The sequence below is a fragment of the Phyllobates terribilis genome, unplaced genomic scaffold, assembly GCF_046119375.1.
Source record: "Phyllobates terribilis strain yellow unplaced genomic scaffold, ASM4611937v1 Scaffold_13__5_contigs__length_258822181, whole genome shotgun sequence".
Classification (NCBI taxonomy): Eukaryota; Metazoa; Chordata; class Amphibia; order Anura; family Dendrobatidae; genus Phyllobates; species Phyllobates terribilis.
In genome coordinates this window covers 133,141,910-133,164,252 of record NW_027362773.1, presented here as the reverse complement: position 1 = coordinate 133,164,252, position 22,343 = coordinate 133,141,910, and the positions used below count along the sequence as shown (strand labels likewise).

At 44.8% G+C, this 22,343-nt stretch overlaps 1 protein-coding gene across 7 annotated transcripts in view; it reads right to left on the bottom strand.

Annotated features, from left to right (window-relative positions):
* Positions 1–9,537: 9,537 nt before the first annotated feature.
* The window catches only part of LOC141174067 (mucin-2-like), a 117,782-nt gene continuing 104,976 nt past the window's right edge, over positions 9,538–22,343 (bottom strand). For all 7 annotated transcript variants that reach the window (XM_073658702.1, XM_073658705.1, XM_073658707.1 and 4 more), the window contains 7 exons: positions 21,846–21,886; positions 21,055–21,174; positions 18,130–18,225; positions 16,962–17,090; positions 12,795–12,834; positions 12,528–12,651; positions 9,538–9,896 (listed from right to left, as the gene is read on the bottom strand). In XM_073658702.1, the coding sequence (XP_073514803.1) occupies positions 9,665–9,896; positions 12,528–12,651; positions 12,795–12,834; positions 16,962–17,090; positions 18,130–18,225; positions 21,055–21,174; positions 21,846–21,886 (782 nt within the window). In that variant the 3' untranslated portion in view covers positions 9,538–9,664. The remainder of the gene's footprint in view (positions 9,897–12,527; positions 12,652–12,794; positions 12,835–16,961; positions 17,091–18,129; positions 18,226–21,054; positions 21,175–21,845; positions 21,887–22,343) is intronic.

The following is a 22,343-nucleotide window of genomic DNA, read 5'->3' as shown; positions in this document are numbered from 1 at the left end:
GAGCTCCAGGCCTTGGTCTGGGCCATCACTGAACGATTCAAGCACTACCTGGCCCCCACTAAGTTCGCGGCCTATACTGGCAACAACCCCTTGACACATCTAGAGACAGCCAAGTTGGGAGCCATGGAACAGCGTTGGATGGCGGGACTGTCAAACTATCACCATCAAGTACCGGGCAGGCCACAAGAACGCCAACGCCGATGCCCTATCCAGAATGCCTTACCAGTCGGACACTGAAGAAGAAGTGGATGACCAGGAGATTGAGTTACCTGCCTTCCATAGAAATGGGATGGTCCACGAGCAGCGTACCTCCAGGAGGTATCATGGTAAGACACTAAACCCTTTACCTCATCACAGTTGGAAGGAGACCAAGGACAGCGACCCGGTTGTCAGCCATATCAAAGAACTGATAACCCAGGAAGGTTCCTCCCTGGAGAAGGATGCTTCTCCACAAGCCAAGCAACTGTGGAATGAGAGAAGCCAGCTGTTCATCTATAGAGAGAAGCTGTGCCGAAGGTATGTTAACACTAGGACCCATGAGATGGTATGGCAGATCGTAGTGCCCAGGACAGACATCCAGATGGTGTTGGAAGCCTACCACGATCAAGCAGGGCACTTTGGCTGGAAAAAGCTGGAAACCCTCCTTAAGAGTCCATTTTATTGGGTTGGAATGCGGAGTTCCATAGAAAGGTGGTGCCAGGATTGTGGACCCTGTAGCCTCAGAAGAAAAGACTACAGCTGCCAGAAAGCACCCTTGCTGTCCATGCAGACATTCCAGCCCCTGGAGATCGTCACCCTGGATCACGTCAAGCTGTCACCCAGCAGGTCAGGCTACTCTTATGCCCTGACCATGGTGGATCACTACTCCCGGTTCCTGGTAGTAGCCCCGTCAAGGATCTGATGGCTGAAACTGCAGCAAGACGTTTCAAGCATACTTCTGCAGGCCCCATGGATACCCGGATAAGGTGCTGATGGATCAAGGCCCTGCCTTTGAAGCCGAGCTGTTCAAGGAGTTTTGCCATCTGTACGGGTGTAAGAAGATTCGGACTACGCCGTACCACCCTCAAACTAACGGTCTATGTGAAAAGATGAACAATATCGTCATAGACCTGCTGAAGACCTTACCTCTAGAAGAGAGGAATCAGTGGCCAGACAAACTACCTGACCTGGTAGATCTGTACAATCACATACCTGTGAGTTCCACCAATTGTACTCCAGCGTACCTCATGAGAGCAAGATCCGGAAAGTTGCCCATGGACCTGGAGCTTGGAGTGGTAGAGCCGGAAGCAGACATGTCCACTGAAAACTGGGATATGACCCGACAGGAGCAGTACAACAGAGTACAGGCCTGTGTCGAAGACAGTCTAAATAGGATGAGAGATAAGCAGGAAGCACAGTACAACAAGAGTGCACCCGCAGAACCCTTGACACCTGGAGAAGTTGTGCTGAAACGAAAGAGAAGAAGCCACAAGCTTGATGACCAGTGGGAAAGAGAGCCTTACACTGTGTTGGATTCCAGGTTCGATAATAGAAAAACCTGTCTAATCAGTAAAGATGGAGGTAAGACAGTTGCAGCAGTCTCAAGAAACCACTAGACGTTGTGCCCAGGTCTATTGAAGCCACAGGAAGAAGTACCTCTTATAGTAACTAAAGAACCCAAAGAAGATGTACTCCATACTGTCTTAGGAGATTTTCCGGCAGATTGGCCTCAACTGGATGGAGCTGTAATAATACCCGTGATGCACTTCTACCAACAGCCAGAAGACTCTCCACTGCAAGTAAGACCTGTAAGTGCCCCAGAAGAGCCTGCTCAGGAAGAATCCCCGGAAGAAGGATCACCAGTAGAAGCAGAGCCAGTAGGCCCAGTAACCAGTGTGCTTGCCAGTCCCATCGAGAGGTTAAGACAGTTCTACAATTTTCCCACACGTAGATCTGACAGGGTAGCAGACAGTGCAAACACAAACATCAACAACACCCCAGTACTACGTAGGTCAACACGCAGTACAAAAGGCCAGATCCCTGCCAGGTACAAGGAATAAGTTAGAAATGCCTGCAGTGTAAATAGTTACCCAGTTGGGTATTGCCTACTATTGTTTATTGTATAAACTGAAATTAAATATACGTGTTTATTTTGTTACCCGTCAGGGTATAAAGACTTGTTGGCTGAGGACTGTGAGCAGCCCAAAAACTGTTCCTGTACATAGTTGCACTCCCTGGAGTGACCACAGAACAAAAACCCGTTTGGCGTGGCGGAAGACGTGGTCCAGCACCTGGATCACCTATGCTCTGTAGCCACGCCCAGGGCCTACGTTGAGGGTTTTCAGGCGGGTCCCTCATGTTCCTTCATCGGTGAAATGGACACCAGGTTACGGGACTTACTGTAACTTTAGTAATGTTATTATACTTGTTGTTTTCATTATAATTGTTATTATTGTTATTTGTTAACCTGTTTTGCAAAAATGCTTCAGTCCAGGAGTACTGAATTGTACTAGGGGGGAATGTGGCGCCCTGCTGCGCACGAGTGCCACAGAACCCAGTAGGGTGCATGGATGAACTTCTCCACAAGAGGCCCTCACACATTCACACACCTCCACCCTACCACCTCAGACCATCAGAGGGAGCCCGTTAGGGATATATATATATGGAGGCTGGAGCTAGGCAGTTCAGTTGTTCAGACAGAGTCAGTCAGAGTTGAGTGTTGAGTCTGAGAGTGTGCTGGCACTTAGACCAGAGAAGAGGCAGCACGCTGGCTGCTGTGCTTAGGCGAGCCAAGGCCTACAGCACGAGTTAAAGTCTAGTGAGGTCCCTGAGTGCGGCCGACGGCAAGGAGGGAAAGATAGAGGAGTTGAGGGGGCAGAGGAGCGTACCAGGCTCACCCCGAACTATACACCGGACACCGGGTTTGCATCTACAGGGACCCTTTACACCCAATAGGGACCACCGGATACCTGGAGGACTACAAGTCCCAGGTCGATCAACGCTGACTATTGTACCAGGGCTTGGAGTCACGGAGGCCCCAGCGTCCAGGGAGAGTGATCTCCAAGAGAAGGCCCTACCACCAGGTCAGCAGGTGCAAGAGAGAGAGACAGTAATTAAGCCAGACCTAGCTCCAGGCAGGTCAGAAGCTTAGCAAATGGAAGCAACGGATCAGGAGGCCCTATACCTGCTCACTGGGGAGAGTCCAGAAGTGCACCCTGCGTAACCTGGACCATACCTGCATCTACACCAGTAAAGGTACCGAAGCGAACCCCCGTGTAAGTGTCTGTCATTTCTTCCTGAACCGCCCTAGCTGTCTCTCCCCTGTACCACCATCCATTACCCCACACTGCCCTGAGAACCGCTCCACCTGTGGGGAGCCGTTCCATCACAGGCTGCCCTACCATCTGCCTCAGAGGACAGATCCGCAGCTGCGGCTCCCTTTAGCCGCATTCCACAGGTGGCGTCACGAACACTTTACAAATCCCCTATAAATAATTCCCCTTTTGGGTGACCGCCCTGGGCCACGGACGGGGTCAGCCACCGTGATCCCCCCACCGGCATCCATAGAAGCCCGGCTGCCGAGAACCCCACGGCCCTGGGGGTGCGTCAACCCCTGAAAATGGGGCATTCATCCTAGCACCATTTCCAGTTGCTTTACCTGGCTATTCCAGCAGCCCTGGTGGTGAGTGGCACCCTGGGTAATAATAGGGTTAGTACCAGGCCAGCTTTGTATTATCAGCTGGTACTAAGCCCGAAATTCATGGTGTCACGCCAAATTAGATATGGCCACCATGAATTTCTAGTAAACAGAGAAAAAAAAGACAGAATTTTTTTTTTTTATTAAAAATAAAACACATTTTAATAACACTTTAATAAAGAAAAAATCCTCATTCCAACGTAATCCATAGGTCTTCTGTCTTCAGCTCTGCTACATCTTTGCCATCAGACAAATATGTCTGCTGACAGAGATGAGCAGGCACAGAATGACACTGGAGCACTGTTACTGTGTAGGGCGGCACTATGTTGCTTTTTTGTCATTTCATGTAGTGTAGAAGTCTTGGGAAAAGTGTGGATTGTGCTGTGGAAGTGATTAGTTATAGCTAACTATGTTATTTTATGCAGAGATAAGTCCAGCATAGAAGATGTGATATCGGTCTGCGGCAGATAAAGAACTTGTGAGTATGTATATTACCTATACACGAACACTGACACTATATACAGAGCTCCTGTGTATAATATCAATGGTGATCATTGCATTACCTGTACACTGAAACTATATACAGAGCTTCTGTGTATAATGTCACTGGTGATGACTGTATAACCTGTACACTATATACAGAGCTCCTGTGTATAATGTCACTGGTGATCACTGTATAACTTGTACACTGACCCAATATGCACAGCTTTTTTACATTTTTATTATTTTAGTATTATTTGTCACTATGTGGTGGCATTATGTTCTTTGGTCATGACATGACAATATTTGTCCCATGTATGTGGTATTATTCGGTCACTACATGGTGATAATATGTGGTCTCATAGTGTGTCAGTATTTATACCTTGTATCTGGTAGCATTTGATTACTATGTGGTGGTATTATGTGCTTTGGTCATGGTGTGGCGGTATTTGTGCCTTGTATGTGGTATTATTTGGGCACTATGTGGTGGTAATATGTTATCTGGTAACGGTGTGGTAGTATTTCTGCCTTCTAACTGGTAATATTGGTCTTGGTAGAGTGGATTGTGGTTGGTCATTTGTTTTATCTGATATCAATAAGGGGAAACCTCTTTATTTCCACTAGATATTAAATACTTGGATGTTTAACCCCTCCCTGTCCTGTAACTATTACACAGCAGCAGAGATGCAGTTACAGAGGTTCACCAGAGAAAGCAAGTTGGCATTTGGTGAGATTTTCACCTCTGTATTTATAAGACAAAACCAGGAGTGGGTGAGAAATGCATAAAACATGACCTCTGATTGCTCCACTCCTGGTTTTGTCTTACAAATACTCAGGTAAAAATCTCACCAAATACTCAAAGTGCCACAATCTTCTGACAGTGCGGATTCCACCAATAAATAAGTGATCACCTTCCCAACCTGTGCATCGCTGATAACTTGTTTTCACCAATAAAAACCCTTTAATGCAAACTACAATAATTGTACATCGCAGTTCTGGTGAGCGCATAGTGATGTGCAGGAGCCGCCAATATAATGCGTATAACGGCTAACAGGTATTTGCAAATAGCTGAAGGGTGGGTTGGCCCGGGTGGGTGGGCCCCTGGAGTCAATTTCCCTGGTGGGCCCCAGACACCCCAGTCCGGCGCTGGTGTTATTCATAAAATCGATAGAAAAAAAGAGAGGGGTCGCTCACTGGTCTATTCGGGTGCTCTGAAGAAAAGAGTAATCTCAATTGCAAAAAGAACTTCGGCACTCCATACATGAAAATATAAGAAATATTGTATCTAGACTAATGTCACTTTGAAAAATGAAGGTTTTTTGCGCATAATTTGGCCAATTTATGTGTGCCCATCAACCACGACAAGGTCACCTTCGTATGATGGGAAACTACGTTACGCTACCACTGGATATGCCACTCTTGGGCTGTAAGCCTGTATGGACAATATGTCTATGCTTGGGCTTTTAACCTACAATGTATGGGCTGGTAGAGCTAGTTAAAACCACCTGTGACTGAATGGGAGGGACACATGGTCAGAAAAAAGGCTGTCAAACTTCTAATAGTGTGAACACGTACCTGCTGCAATGCTCCAGGAGCGGGATCCCAAAAATGATCAATAGAAAAAAAGAGAGGGGTCGCTCACTGGTCTATTCAGGTGCTCTGAAGAAAAGAGTAATCTCAATTGCAAAAAGAACTTCGGCACTCCATACATGAAAATATAAGAAATATTGTATCTAGACTAATGTCACTTTGAAAAATGAAGGTTTTTTGCGCATAATTTGGCCAATTTATGTGTGCCCATCAACCATGACAAGGTAACCTTCGTATGATGGGAAACTACGCTACGCTACCACTGGATATGCCACTCTTGGGCTGTAAGCCGGTATGGACAATATGTCTATGCTTGGGCTTTTAACCTACAATGTATGGGCTGGTAGAGCTAGTTAAAACCACCTGTGACTGAATGGGAGGAACACATGGTCAGAAAAAAGGCGTAGTTTCCCATCATACGAAGGTGACCTTGTCGTGGTTGATGGGCACACATAAATTGGCCAAATTATGCGCAAAAAACCTTCATTTTTCAAAGTGACATTAGTCTAGATACAATATTTCTTATATTTTCATGTATGGAGTGCCGAAGTTCTTTTTGCAATTGAGATTACTCTTTTCTTCAGAGCACCCGAATAGACCAGTGAGCGACCCCTCTCTTTTTTTCTATTAATCATTTTTGGGATCCCGCTCCTGGAGCATTGCAGCAGGTACGTGTTCACACTATTAGAAGTTTGACAGCCTTTTTTCTGACCATGTGTCCCTCCCATTCAGTCACAGGTGGTTTTAACTAGCTCTACTAGCCCATACATTGTAGGTTAAAAGCCCAAGCATAGACATATTGTCCATACAGGGTTACAGCCCAAGAGTGGCATATCCAGTGGTAGCGTAGCGTAGTTTCCCATCATACGAAGGTGACCTTGTCGTGGTTGATGGGCACACATAAATTGGCCAAATTATGCGCAAAAAACCTTCATTTTTCAAAGTGACATTAGTCTAGATACAATATTTCTTATATTTTCATGTATGGAGTGCCGAAGTTATTTTTGCAATTGAGATTACTCTTTTCTTCAGAGCACCCGAATAGACCAGTGAGCGACCCCTCTCTTTTTTTCTATTAATCATTTTTGGGATCCTGCTCCTGGAGCATTGCAGCAGGTACGTGTTCACACTATTAGAAGTTTGACAGCCTTTTTTCTGACCATGTGTCCCTCCCATTCAGTCACAGGTGGTTTTAACTAGCTCTACCAGCCCATACATTGTAGGTTAAAAGCCCAAGCATAGACATATTGTCCATACAGGCTTACAGCCCAAGAGTGGCATATCCAGTGGTAGCGTAGCGTAGTTTCCCATCATACGAAGGTGACCTTGTCATGGTTGATGGGCACACATAAATTGGCCAAATTATGCGCAAAAAAACTTCATTTTTCAAAGTGACATTAGTCTAGATAAAATATTTCTTATATTTTCATGTATGGAGTGCCGAAGTTCTTTTTGCAATTGAGATTACTCTTTTCTTCAGAGCACCCGAATAGACCAGTGAGCGACCCCTCTCTTTTTTTCTATTAATCATTTTTGGGATCCCGCTCCTGGAGCATTGCAGCAGGTACGTGTTCACACTATTAGAAGTTTGACAGCCTTTTTTCTGACCATGTGTCCCTCCCATTCAGTCACAGGTGGTTTTAACTAGCTCTACCAGCCCATACATTGTAGGTTAAAAGCCCAAGCATAGACATATTGTCCATACAGGCTTACAGCCCAAGAGTGGCATATCCAGTGGTAGCGTAGCATAGTTTCCCATCATACGAAGGTGACCTTGTCGTGGTTGATGGGCACACATAAATTGGCCAAATTATGCGCAAAAAACCTTCATTTTTCAAAGTGACATTAGTCTAGATACAATATTTCTTATATTTTCATGTATGGAGTGCCGAAGTTCTTTTTGCAATTGAGATTACTCTTTTCTTCAGAGCACCCGAATAGACCAGTGAGCGACCCCTCTCTTTTTTTCTATTAATCATTTTTGGGATCCCGCTCCTGGAGCATTGCAGCAGGTACGTGTTCACACTATTAGAAGTTTGACAGCCTTTTTTCTGACCATGTGTCCCTCCCATTCAGTCACAGGTGGTTTTAACTAGCTCTACCAGCCCATACATTGTAGGTTAAAAGCCCAAGCATAGACATATTGTCCATACAGGCTTACAGCCCAAGAGTGGCATATCCAGTGGTAGCGTAACGTAGTTTCCCATCATACGAAGGTGACCTTGTCGTGGTTGATGGGCACACATAAATTGGCCAAATTATGCGCAAAAAACCTTCATTTTTCAAAGTGACATTAGTCTAGATACAATATTTCTTATATTTTCATGTATGGAGTGCCGAAGTTATTTTTGCAATTGAGATTACTCTTTTCTTCAGAGCACCCGAATAGACCAGTGAGCGACCCCTCTCTTTTTTTCTATTAATCATTTTTGGGATCCTGCTCCTGGAGCATTGCAGCAGGTACGTGTTCACACTATTAGAAGTTTGACAGCCTTTTTTCTGACCATGTGTCCCTCCCATTCAGTCACAGGTGGTTTTAACTAGCTCTACCAGCCCATACATTGTAGGTTAAAAGCCCAAGCATAGACATATTGTCCATACAGGCTTACAGCCCAAGAGTGGCATATCCAGTGGTAGCGTAGCGTAGTTTCCCATCATACGAAGGTGACCTTGTCGTGGTTGATGGGCACACATAAATTGGCCAAATTATGCGCAAAAAACCTTCATTTTTCAAAGTGACATTAGTCTAGATACAATATTTCTTATATTTTCATGTATGGAGTGCCGAAGTTCTTTTTGCAATTGAGATTACTCTTTTCTTCAGAGCACCCGAATAGACCAGTGAGCGACCCCTCTCTTTTTTTCTATTAATCATTTTTGGGATCCCGCTCCTGGAGCATTGCAGCAGGTACGTGTTCACACTATTAGAAGTTTGACAGCCTTTTTTCTGACCATGTGTCCCTCCCATTCAGTCACAGGTGGTTTTAACTAGCTCTACCAGCCCATACATTGTAGGTTAAAAGCCCAAGCATAGACATATTGTCCATACAGGCTTACAGCCCAAGAGTGGCATATCCAGTGGTAGCGTAGCGTAGTTTCCCATCATACGAAGGTGACCTTGTCGTGGTTGATGGGCACACATAAATTGGCCAAATTATGCGCAAAAAACCTTCATTTTTCAAAGTGACATTAGTCTAGATACAATATTTCTTATATTTTCATGTATGGAGTGCCGAAGTTCTTTTTGCAATTCATAAAATCGATAACACAGGGCATTGTATAAAGCTATCTTTCTGTTATGCTTTCATTGGACAGAGTTAGTTTAGTTCAAGGACATCTGCATCAGTTTCCATAATTTACGACGTTGTTATTTCTGTATACTTTCTGTATTAGGTTAGGCACATAGCCATACCATTTCTTCTGGGGTGTAATAAAATGCTTGTTGCTTGGGATCTGAGGGCAGACAAGAATTGTACACTTAGACACTGGCTGTGTGTTATTTTCTTTTCTCCAATGCATCGTATTTATTTATTTTATTTATCTAATTTGAACCAAAAATGGCAGATTTGGAGATAATTTGTATCCCAATCCAAATTAGCTCTTCTTGGAAGGGCTACCACGACATTATAATAGAAACAAGTCGCCACTTCTGTATTATTCACCCACTCCTGATTTTGGCTTACAAATACTGGAGGTAAAATACTGACCAAATACTCAACGTGTGCACGTGGTCTTGTATTGTATTAGTCCTGATTATAATTAGGTTGGGAAAAGAAACCATAACAACAATATAATATTAGTGCTTTTAATTCAAGGCAGGAAAAATAAAACATAAGGTAAACAAAAATGACATTAATTATGGGACAATACATTCAGTTTTTAATAGTATTTCCCATTATGAATTCAGAAAGCTTCTTCCTAATGAAGACCTTTCCTCCTTGCGGCTCTCCGAGCTCGGACAGGGCTCTGATATTCATTGGCATTCTCGTGTCCGCAGTCTGTATTTATGCAGTCACATTTCTCCACATTAATGTACTCGTGATTCACGTCACTGCCATCAGGACACTGCAGCTTGACGCTCTTCTGGCTGGTCTGCACCTCCTGACAGCAGGTACATCTGTGTGACATGGCTCTGGCTTCCGCCGAGTACCTACAGTATAAAAAAGGGAATCATGTATTGGCTTTTAGCATTATGATAAAAATCATTTTTATGACTGCAAAGCAAAATAGAAAAATTAGTACCACAGGAGTGTGGGAGACATGAGTAAAATTTATGGTTGCATGCAATCACCACTAGGGGATTTTATGGTGCTTACTATATCCTGTTTTATTACTCAGTTTAACCCCCTAAGGACCAGTCCATTTATGGGTGCAAACGCCAGAAACGTTTTACCCCTTTCTTTGCATACTATAGTTGTTTTTGTTTTCTTATCAATGCTTCTATTTGAGACACTTTGTGTTTTATTCATCCCATTCATTCTTTTTGTTTCACTTCTGACACAAGTGAAATGTATATGTGATGCCCAGCTGTGTTTGGTATCACAGATCCTAGAAGGGTGTATTGAAGGATTCCTCCACAAGAGGCCCCCATAACCATTCACACATCTCCACCTTCCACCTCAGACCACCAGAGGGAGCCCGTTTGGGATAGATAAATAGGGAAGGTGGAGCCAGGCAGCAGAGAGTTGGAGTCAGAGTCGAGTGCAGTCTGGTTTAGCAGTGAGTCCAGTGCAGTGTGAGAAGGGTTACCTCAGAGGACAAAAGCCTGTTCCAGCTCCTGCAATTGCAATCCTGCAGTGGAGCTTATCCAGATCAAGACTCCATGTAGCTCAGAGAGGTGAGCTTTAGGTGTGCCGGCGCCATAAGATCGGTGAAGCGCGGCAAGCCGCTGTTAGTGTGAGTAGCCTAGTGAGGGCCCGAGTAGGCCGAAGGCAGGAGGTTAGTACATAGGGGGCTGAGGAGCTTAACTGGCTCACCCCGAAGCAGTTACCGGACACCGGGTCCGAAGCTTACCGGGATCTCCACGACCCAGTAAGATAAACCGGAATCCCTGGAGAACTACAAGTCCCAGGATCGCTAAAGTGCTGATACGTAACCGAGCCAGGAGACACATAGGCCCCGTAAGTCGGGAGCGTGCACTCCAAGAGAAGGCCCAACCACAAGGTCAGCCAGCGCAGGACAGAGACAAAGATAGGCCTAGCTCCAGGCAGGTCAGAAACTTACTACGCAGAAGCAAGAACCAGGAGGCCCAAAACCCGCTTATTGGGGAGGATCCTGACATGCACCCTTCACCCTACAGTGCTCCTGGACGTGCCTGAATTTCCATCAGTAAAAGGTACTGAAGTGACTATCGTGTCTGTCCCTGTTCTTGCTCTGACCCGGCTCGGCCTCGCCTGTCCTGCATTCCCCGTTTTTTCACTGCCCTGAGGCTTAGCTCCACCTGTGGGGAGCTATACCATTGAGCTGCCTTATCAACGGCCTCAGTGGACTGCGCAGCGCTGGTGATAATCACCAGAAGCCACAGGTGGCATCACAAACTCTATCTTAAAATTAACAAATATCCACCCTTTTTAAGGAGCGACCCCAGGGTACGGGCCCGGAAGCCGACCACCGCGACATCCCTTAAGGCCAGGTTAAAGGCCCGGGTACCGAGTCATCCCCCATTCCCCTGGGCGAGTCATATACATTTGCAGAGGAGTGCCTTAGGAACATGGGGAGACAAACATGTATTGATTAGAGATGATCGAATCTATTTCATGCAAATAAAATTTGAGTCAAATTTTATTAAATTAGCACAATTTTCAATTCAATTTGCGCTAATCACCAAAAATGCCCACCATCATTTTTGACATTTTAGAAGATTGCATCAACCACAAAAAGTTGACATGACCTCAAGTGCGACTGGGCAGGATTCTTAATAGAACTGCCGGTATCACATGATATGGTAAAACAGTCAATGAGGAGGAACTATCATAGCCTATATAAAAGCCTGGGCAGGGAATGCAGCAGCCATTTAGGGTGATTTGAGATAGTGGGAGGATGTCAGAGCTCCCAGCTCAGTAATAGACAAGGGAGGAGAAAACCCTAAAACATTGGAAAAAAAGTTAAGTGTTTTAAAACTGAAGCAGATGAGAATGGTAGTCTGAAAATACAGAGATTTAACTGATAGGGGAGAGAGATAAGAGAGGTGACAGCAAGAGTTTCAGACTCCGTGTGATTGATTTGTGATGGCAGGCATCTGTCCTGCTGCATTTAAAATACAATTTCACATTTTTCTTCATTCTTAATGCACTAGAAAGCAGCAGCAAAGCGCAGAAAAAAATCTGAAATCAGTGTCAGTAAGAGACGGTGTGCTTGCTTGTCACAAATGGCTGTGTTGAGTTTTTTCATTTCTTGTGCAATCTTTTTTGTGAAGGATTGGATTAATTGTTTTTTTAAAATACAAATGAAAATTCCTTAAAATCCAAACATTTAACTGTGACTGTCTAAACTGTGTGTCTCGTAAACATTTTTTTTTGCACACCTGGTTTACTAGTCAGATTTCATGCACCAGAAGCAGAAAAAATGCAAGTGTAGGATTTCACTGGAGAAATTTGCACCAAAATATTGGTGCATTTTTTTCTGCAGTGTTGCAAAGTCAAGCCCCCTTGTTGAACAAGACACAGAAAGTGTCTAAGAACATAATTATAGTGCAAATGATGAGTGACAGGGGTTTTTTGGTGCAAATTCCCCACATTCTGGTGCATTTAATTTGATGAATAATTTTTGCGTTATAACTTACATGGAATAGGTTCCACATGTCCCATCGCAGCGAGACGTCTGAACCTTATTTTCTGATCGGCAGTTATTGACGAGCATATAGTCATAGTTTACTTTCAGTTGACAGGAAGACGTCTTTTCAATACCTGCACAGTAAATTATATCCCATTATTCTTATATTGACAGAAAAACAAAACAAATTCCTTATTTCTTATATTTTTACAATATAGAGATTAAATGATAAAAAATATATAAGAACAATAACAGTATTCATATTTTCTATACTTACACACTTTACAGCACCCATTGGGTAATAATTGAACGGTTCCCTGTGAAAACATACAAAAACATTTACAGTTTGTTTGAAAAGACATTTTAAGAAAAACAGATGAGAATGCTCCAGAAAGGATGGAAATAAATCTAGCTATATAAAATGTAGTGATCAACTTTTTGTACAAGTAGGATATATTATGGGTCACAGATGTCGACATCATATCACAGATTACTGGGAGGTACCGATTAAGAAGGTGGATGAGAAAACATTCTACAAATACAAGGGTTTCCGACAGATGTGAAAGGTTTGTTAGGCCTATTATGCCGATGCAATTTTCTTGCCTTAGTTTTCCAAAACGTTGTAAAATTGCAGCATTTTTGCTGCTTTTTTTTTACACATGGAGCAGGATGGATGACACATGGGAAAGGGTGGATGACACATGGGGCAGGGTGGATGACACCTGGGGCAGGATGGAGATGACACCTGGGGCAGGATGGAGATGACACCTGGGGCAGGATGGAGATGACACCTGGGGCAGGATGGAGATGACACCTGGGGCAGGATGGAGATGACACCTGGGGCAGGATGGAGATGACACCTGGGGCAGGATGGAGATGACACCTGGGGCAGGATGGAGATGACACCTGGGGCAGGATGGAGATGACACCTGGGGCAGGATGGATGACACATGAGGCAGGATGGAGACACATGAGGCAGGATGGATGACACATGAGGCAGGATGGAGACACATGAGGCAGGATGCAGACACATGGGGCAGGGTGGATGACACATGGAGCAGAGTGGATGACACATGGGGCAGGATGGATGACACATGGGGCAGGATGGATGACACATGGGGCAGGATGGATGACACATGGGGCAGGATGGATGACACATGGGGGCAGGATGGAGATGACACATGGGGGCAGGATGGAGATGACACATGGGGCAGGATGGATGACACATGTGGCAGGATGGATGACACATGAGGCAGGATGGATGACACATGGGGCAGGATGGATGACACATGAGGCAGGATGGAGACACATGAGGCAGGATGGAGACATCTGGAGCAGGATGCAGACACATGGGGCAGGGTGGATGACACATGGAGCAGAGTGGATGACACATGGGGCAGGATGGAGACACATGGGGCAGGATGGATGACACATGGGGCAGGATGGATGACACATGGGGCAGGATGGATGACACATGGAGCAGGATGGATGACACATGGAGCAGGATGGATGACACATGGGGCAGGATGGATGACACATGAGGCAGGATGGAGACACATGAGGCAGGATGGAGACATCTGGAGCAGGATGCAGACACATGGGGCAGGGTGGATGACACATGGAGCAGAGTGGATGACACATGGGGCAGGATGGATGACACATGGGGCAGGATGGATGACACATGGGGCAGGATGGATGACACATGGGGGCAGGATGGAGATGACACATGGGGGCAGGATGGAGATGACACATGGGGCAGGATGGATGACACATGTGGCAGGATGGATGACACATGGGGCAGGATGGATGACACATGAGGCAGGATGGAGACATCTGGAGCAGGATGCAGACACATGGGGCAGGGTGGATGACACATGGAGCAGAGTGGATGACACATGGGGCAGGATGGAGACACATGGGGCAGGATGGAGACACATGGGGCAGGATGGATGACACATGGGGCAGGATGGATGACACATGGGGGCAGGATGGAGATGACACATGGGGGCAGGATGGAGATGACACATGGGGCAGGATGGATGACACATGGAGCAGGATGGATGACACATGGGGCAGGGTGGATGACATCTGGAGCAGGGTGGATGACACATGGGGCAGGATGGAAGGCAACTGGAGCAGGATGCAGACACATGGAGCAGGATGGAGACATCTGGAGCAGGATGGATGACACATGGAGCAGGATGGATGACACATGGAGCAGGATGGATGACACATGGGGCAGGATGGATGACACATGGGGCAGGATGGAAGGCAACTGGAGCAGGATGCAGACACATGGGGCAGGGTGGATGACACATGGGGCAGGATGGATCACACATGTGGCAGGATGGAGACATCTGGAGCAGGATGCAGACACATGGGGCAGGATGGATGACACATGGAGCAGGATGGATGACACATGCGGCAGGATGGATGACACATGGAGCAGGATGGATGACACATGGGGCAGGATGGATGACACATGGGGCAGGGTGGATGACACATGTGGCAGGATGGAGACATCTGGAGCAGGATGGATGACACATGGGGCAGGGTGGATGACACATGTGGTAGGATGGATGACACATGGGGCAGGATGGATTACACATGGGGCAGGATGGAGACATCTGGAGCAGGATGGATGACACATGGGGCAGGATGGAGACATCTGGAGCAGGATGGATGACACCCGGGGCAGGATAGAAGACACCTGGGGCAGGACGGATGACACCTGGGGCAGGATGGAGACATCTGGAGCAGGATGGAAGACACCTGGGGCAAGATGGAAGACACCTGGGGCAGGATGGATGATACATGGGGCAGGATGGATGATACATGGGGCAGGATGGATGATACATGGGGCAGGATGCAGACACACGGAGCAGGATGGATAACACATGTGGCAGGATGAAGGCATCTGGAGCAGGATGGATGACACATGGGGCAGGATGGATGACACATGGGGCAGGATGGATGACACATGTGGCAGAATGGATGACACATGAGGCAGGATGGATGACATATGGGGCAGGATGGAGACATCTGGAGCAGGATGGATGCCACCCGAGGCAGGATAAAAGACACCTGGGGCAGGATGGAGACACCAGGGGCAGGATGGAGACACCAGGAAAAGGATGCATGACACCTAGGGCAGCATGGAGACACCTGGGGCAGGACGGATGACACCTGGGGCAGGATGGATGACACATGGGGCAGGATGGAGACATCTGGAGCAGGATGGATGACACTTGGGGCAGGATGGAAGGCAACTGGAGCAGGATAGAGACACCAGGGGCAGAATGGAGACACCAGTGGAAGGATGCATGACACCTGGGGCAGGATGGATGACACCTGGGGCAGGATGGAGACATCTGGAGCAGGATAGATGACACCTGGGGCAGGATGGAGACATCTCGGTAGCATGGATGATACAAGGGGCAGGATGCAAACAAATGGGGCAGGATGAATGACACATGGGGCATGATGGATGACACATAGGGCAGGATGGATGACATCTGGAGCAGGATGGATGACACTTGGGGCAGGATGGAGACACTAGGGGCAGGATGGAGACACCAGGGGAAGGATGCATGACACCTGGGGCAGCATGGAGACACCTGGGGCAGGATGGATGACACCTAGGGCAGGATGGAGACCTCTGGAGCAGGATGGATTACACCTGGGGCAGGATGGATGACACCAGGGGCAGGATGGAGACCTCTGGAGCAGGATGCATGATACCTGGGGCAGGGTGGAGACACCAGGGGCAGGATGGAGACACCTGGGGCAGGATGCATGATACCTGGGGCAGGGTGGATGACACATGGGGCAGGATGGAGACACCAGGGGTAGATGGGTGACTTGTGTTAAAAATAATAGCTACACTTGTGAATTTGTACAAGGAAGCAGCTGTTTGGCTGATTCATATGTTGCATTTTTGGTGTGGATTCTTCCTCAGCATATCTGCAGCTTTTTGGAGAATAATCAGCAGCGGAATCCACACATGATACATGCTGCTGTTTTTTGTGCAGATTTCACCCTTTCGATTGCAAAGAATGAAGTCCACTTTCAATCTGCACAAAGAATTGACATGCATTGGATTTAAAAAATGTAAAAACAAACTATATTTAAAGAGTGGACTGCAACCCAAAAACTCAGCCTAAACACTGTTCCTGTGCTTAACACAAATATTGCACATTGGAACCGAGTGGAAAATAGACATTTACATTAGATTCCTTGGCTTTGTTAAATGGATTAAATCCTAAACCAATGCTGATGATCTCATAGTTTGCAATACATACTGTATATATTTATATATTTTATATATCTTTGTAAATTTGTATATATATATTTATTTTTATATATATATATATATATATATATATATGTATATTTTATTTTTTTTTTAAGTAATCTATTAGGTGTTTTCGTCAATGTTACTCACTGGTTCACACAAGGCTTCATTAAAAAGAGGGCATGAGATTTGTGAGATGGATGTGATGAACTGCTTCCTGATCCTAGTACAGCTGTACAAGGTGCAGTTGTCATTTTCAGCATTTCGAATTTCTTCAGGCTGTAGAAAACAGTAAAAAAGTATTAGCATACATATATTTTTTAATTCGAAGTTTTTTAATGATTTTTCAATGCGTTCTCCATTATTTTAAGGAATCGATGGATTTTCGGACTTATCACATTTACCATACTTGCCCTAAGGCCGGGGTCATACGGCTGTTGATTTTCACATGTGGAAAAATCGGATTGATGACGTTAATGTCAATTGGATCAAACTCTAATCCGAGTGTCATCTTACTGTGATCCGATTCTCTCTCATGACAGAGTCGTATCACAGGTGAGGAAACGACTGAGAACGTAATATCTCCATCTTCTCCATTCTCTGTGTCCACCAAGTTCATTACGAATTAATAAAATGTATGAAATAGCCAAATCCTTCAGCTGTTGTGCAACTGCTAATTTACACCACTTTTGTAGCATAAATTATGAGATGTGATGAATTCACCAAAAATACTTTTTGCGCTAAATGCCACCCACTTTTCAAAATGTAGCTGGAGCTGGTGTAAAAACTCCAAAAGCCACGAAAGTTTTACCCAACAATGAGTTGTGCAAAAATTTGGTAATACTTCGAACAGTTTTACACCAGATTTCAGGCAAAAATGTTCGATGAATCGGCTCCGCAGTATTTTTTTCAGAGGTGTTAATAGATCTTGATCCTGATCTGGATGTGCTAAGGGGCACAAGTTAAGTCCTTTGCTTGACATGCTCTTATGCTATGTGATTGGTAGGTGCTGAGGGAAAACTGTGATATAATTTATTTATATAAACTGAGATACATTTAGAATTACTTTTCTAGACCAAAGTCACCTCGAGACACCATGCAGTTTTCATGTTAATATTACCAATCATTTTTTATATTCTTTGCTCATTATTTCTTTATATACTTTGTCTTGGACATCTTTCTTGGACATCTTTATCTTATTCAAAGTGGCAGGCCCCATCAATATGTATTGCATGTAGAAAAATCAGAGTCTCCCAAAATCAGATTACCAATGGTATGATAGTATGGTATGGAATGGTATGGAATGGTATGGACGAACCTTCATGAGTTGGTAGACACCATTCTGATTTAGGACACAGTGGGTCTGTTCACACACTCCACAACAGTCTTGATCGGTCTTTTTCACCTCGTAGCCCTGTGATTAAAAGAGATGAGAAGCAGAAAATATTATAAGAAGTGACTGCATTAAGAGCTACAGTGTATGGGTAAAAGTACTGTGATGCTTCTAAATCCTTAAAATTAGGTGTATTAATCAGTCTGACAGGTGTATAAAAAACAGTTCCCTGTCCCCAACCTTGTCGTCTGCCATCACTAACATTTATGCTTGAATGGCTCATTCTAAAATGCTCACTGATTGGAGTATGATCCTGAAATAGGACGCCACTAATGTAACAAAGCAGTTGGCAAGATGTGTTCCCTCCTAAATATTTCACGATGACCTATGAGTGGTAAAGATGAGCGGAACTTTTGAAATTCAGATTTGCCGACTTTGCTGAATTTTCCTCGAAAATTTGTCTTGTGGGAAATAAATTGTAGTTGCTCATAAAATACATGTGGGAGAGAGGAGAGAGAGAGAACCCGCTGACCATAAGAGGACCCTGTTGATCACAAGAGCTTACACTCTACAGAGGAGAGAGAAAGAAAGGTCCCTGCTGACCATAAGACCTTACACTCTACAGGAGAGAGAGGACACTGCTGACCATAAGAGCTTACACTCTACAGGAGAGAGAGGACACTGCTGACCATAAGAGCTTACACTCTACAGGAGAGAGAGAGGACCCTGCTGACCATATGAGGACCCTGTTGATCATAAGAGCTTACACCCTACAGGGGAGAGAAAAGAAAAGACCTTGCTGACCATAAAAGCTTACACTCTACTGGAGAGAGAGAGGATCCCACTGACCATAAGAGCTTTCACTCTACAGAAGAGAGAGAGGACCCTGCTGACCATAAGAGCTTACACTCTACAGGAGAGAGAGAGAGAGGACCCTGCTGACCATAAGAGGACCCTGTTGATCATAAGAGCTTACACTCTACAGGGGAGAGAGAAAGAAAGGACCCTGCTGACCATAAGAGCTTACACTCTACTGGAGAGAGAGAGGACCCCACTGACCATAAGAGCTTACACTCTACAGGAGAGAGAGGACTCTGCTGACCATAAGAGGACCCTGTTGATCATAAGAGCTTACACTCTACAGGGGAGAGAGAAAGAAATGACTCTGCTGATCGTAAGACCTTACACTCGACAGCAGAGAGAGAGAGGACCCTGCTGACCATAAGAGCTGACACTCTACAGCAGAGCGAGAGAGGACCCTGCTGACTATAAGAGCCTACACTCTACAGGAGAGAGAGGACCCCGCTGACCATAAGAGCTTACACTCTACTGGAGAGAGGACCCCGCTGACCATAAGAGCTTACACTCTACAAGAGAGAGAGGACACTGCTGACCATAAGAGCTTACACTCTACAGGAGAGAGAGAAAGAGGACACTGCTGACCATAAGAGGATCCTGTTGATCATAAGATCTTATACTCTACAGGGGAGAGAGAAAGAAAGGACCCTGCTGACTATAAGAGCTTACACTCTACTGGAGAGAGGACCCCACTGACCATAAGAGTTTACACTCTACAGGAGAGGCTCATTAGAGATTACACTCTGCATGAGAGAGAGAGAGGACCCTTCTGACCATAAGAGCTTGCTCTCTACAGGAGAGAGAGACTTACCCAGTGACTCTGGAGATGGAAAATGACTCTGCCATATAAACTATGCTCCACTGGGTACCGCTGTTTTGTGATGCTCCAGGTATTCATCACCGATGTACAAGGCATGATAATTCGTAAGATGAGCAGGTATTATGGGGAAGTCCACACTGTCATGTCAAATGATGTGCGGGAAATGGTGTCGGGCAAGTTTTTTTTTTGCGAACTGCAAATCAAATCTCAAAATGTTTGAATTCACATGAAACTGTGAATTTCAGTAAATTTGACTCAAACTCTGTCGATCTGCTCCTCTCTAATCAGGGGTATTATTTAAAAGTAAAAGCATTTAGGAATCACAGCAAATCAGCAATGCAGTGTCACACCCCACAAGGGTACAGATCGGGGTCACTGGGAGCTGAGGAGCACAGGGCATAAAAGTGATCAATGTTCTGCTGACTCCATAACTGCAGAGTCCAAACCGACTCTGGTATTAACATAAGCACAAAAACTGTGCACCTGAAACTTCATGGTATCGATTTCAATGGTCTAGAAGCTGAATACAAGCCGTACATCACCAAGCGCAATGTCAAGGATTTAGTAGTGTACATCCGCCATCACTGAACTCTGGAGCAGTGGAAATGTTTTCTGTGCAGTGACGGATCACACTTCTCTATCAGGCATCCGATGGATGAGTCTAGGTTTGGCGAATTCCAGGAGAACGTTACCTGCCTGACTGCATTGTGCCAGCTGTAAAGCTTGGTGGAGGAAAGATAATGCTATGGGAATATTATTCAAATTAAGGGAAATCTTAAATCTGCAGCATACACAGACTGTTGGACAATTGTAGCTTCCAAGTTTGTGGGAACATTTGGGGGAAGACTCTGTTTTGTACCTCAGTGCAAAAACCAAGGTTCGTACAGGCATGGCTTGGTAAATTTGGTGTGGGAAAACTTGACTGGCCACGCAGAGCCAACTGAACACCTTTGCAAAGAACCAAAATGGATATTGTGAATCAGGCCCACTCATTGTGTGACCTACAAATGCTCTTCTGGATGAATGGGCAAAAATTCCTACAGACATCTCCAAAATCTTGTAGAAAGTCTTCCCAGAAGAGTGGAAGACATTTTACTTGTAGATGGACCAACTCCATAATAATGTGTATGGGTTTGGAATAGATTGTCATAAAATCTCCTGTAGGTGTAATGTGTAGGTGTCCCAATACGTTGTCCATACAGTGTATGTTATGTACACGACATTGCACTTACCATAGGGCACTGTACATTACATGGTACATGGGTGCACGTTATCTCTAGTCCTGTCGAACTGCTTTCACTTTCTGTACACACACAGTCCTGGCATTTGTCAGAGAACACTGGTGCTCCAGGCTGCGGAAACACAAAGTCATCATGTTCCGATCAAAAATGGGAAACAATGTCCAGTACCCTAAAACCTCAACATTAGATTCTGGAATTAGGAAAGGCCTACATATTATTATATATAGCATTGTTATATCCATTTTATACTATACGCTCAATTTAGTCATATTGAGGTCTGGGAACAGTGACCTAAAAATGTTCAATTCAGTCAAATCAGATCCCTTGCTTTGCACTGATGAGGAGCAAACACCGTGAAACACATGTCTACAAATAAATTGTCTGGTTTGGCTTCTTATCCTAAGTCATGGGGTAAGGCTCATTAAAGGGTCGATATTGACTTTTAGGATTGCTACTTCGTGTAGGTAGCACTAATTCTATTCCTCTTCCTCTCTGAAGAGACAATTTGTACTTAAAATATAGTAATAAATCTCATTTACCATATTTTTCGGATTATAAGTCACACTGTTTTTCCTCCAGAATTGGGAGGAAAATTGGGGTGCAGTTTATAAACCGAATGTAGCTTAACATGGAGTTCAGCTGCGTTGGAGTGGGGTCACAGGGGTTCATACCCCATATTTTTTAGTCACTCTGTCTAAGTTCCCAAATAGGTGATTTTGAAAAAGAGGTGTGTGATATCCTCAACTTACATTAGCATGTACTTAACACAAAAAAAAACGTACCAAATATTCTGCGTTTCCATGAACGCAAACATTCTTACGGACTGCAAAACAGAAACAAAATATATAAATTATTTTTTATTAGTATACAGCTGTTTGGATTTGTTGACGATACTGGAAAATGTATGACTCACTGAAGTCGGTAAGCCGTTTGCAAAAGAGACGTTATAATTTTTCAGATTTATATTTTTAAAATAATTAGAAAACCATGTATGATTTCCTTCACGCTTCACAGATACTTGCTACTTTGTGTTGGTATATAACATAAAATCCCAATAAAATACATTTGTTTGTGGGTGTAACTTGAAATTATTTGGAAAAGTTCACAGGGTATGATTACTTTTTCAAGGTACTGTATGTAAGGTTAGAATCAATTAAATGTGATAGAGATTTGGAAAGCCATGTGTCATTGGAGGAGGTTAAGAGTTGCTTGTAGAGATGAGCGAATCTGAACATCAAAGTTCGACTCTCGTAGAGGACAGTTAGTGTCCGGTGCTAAAC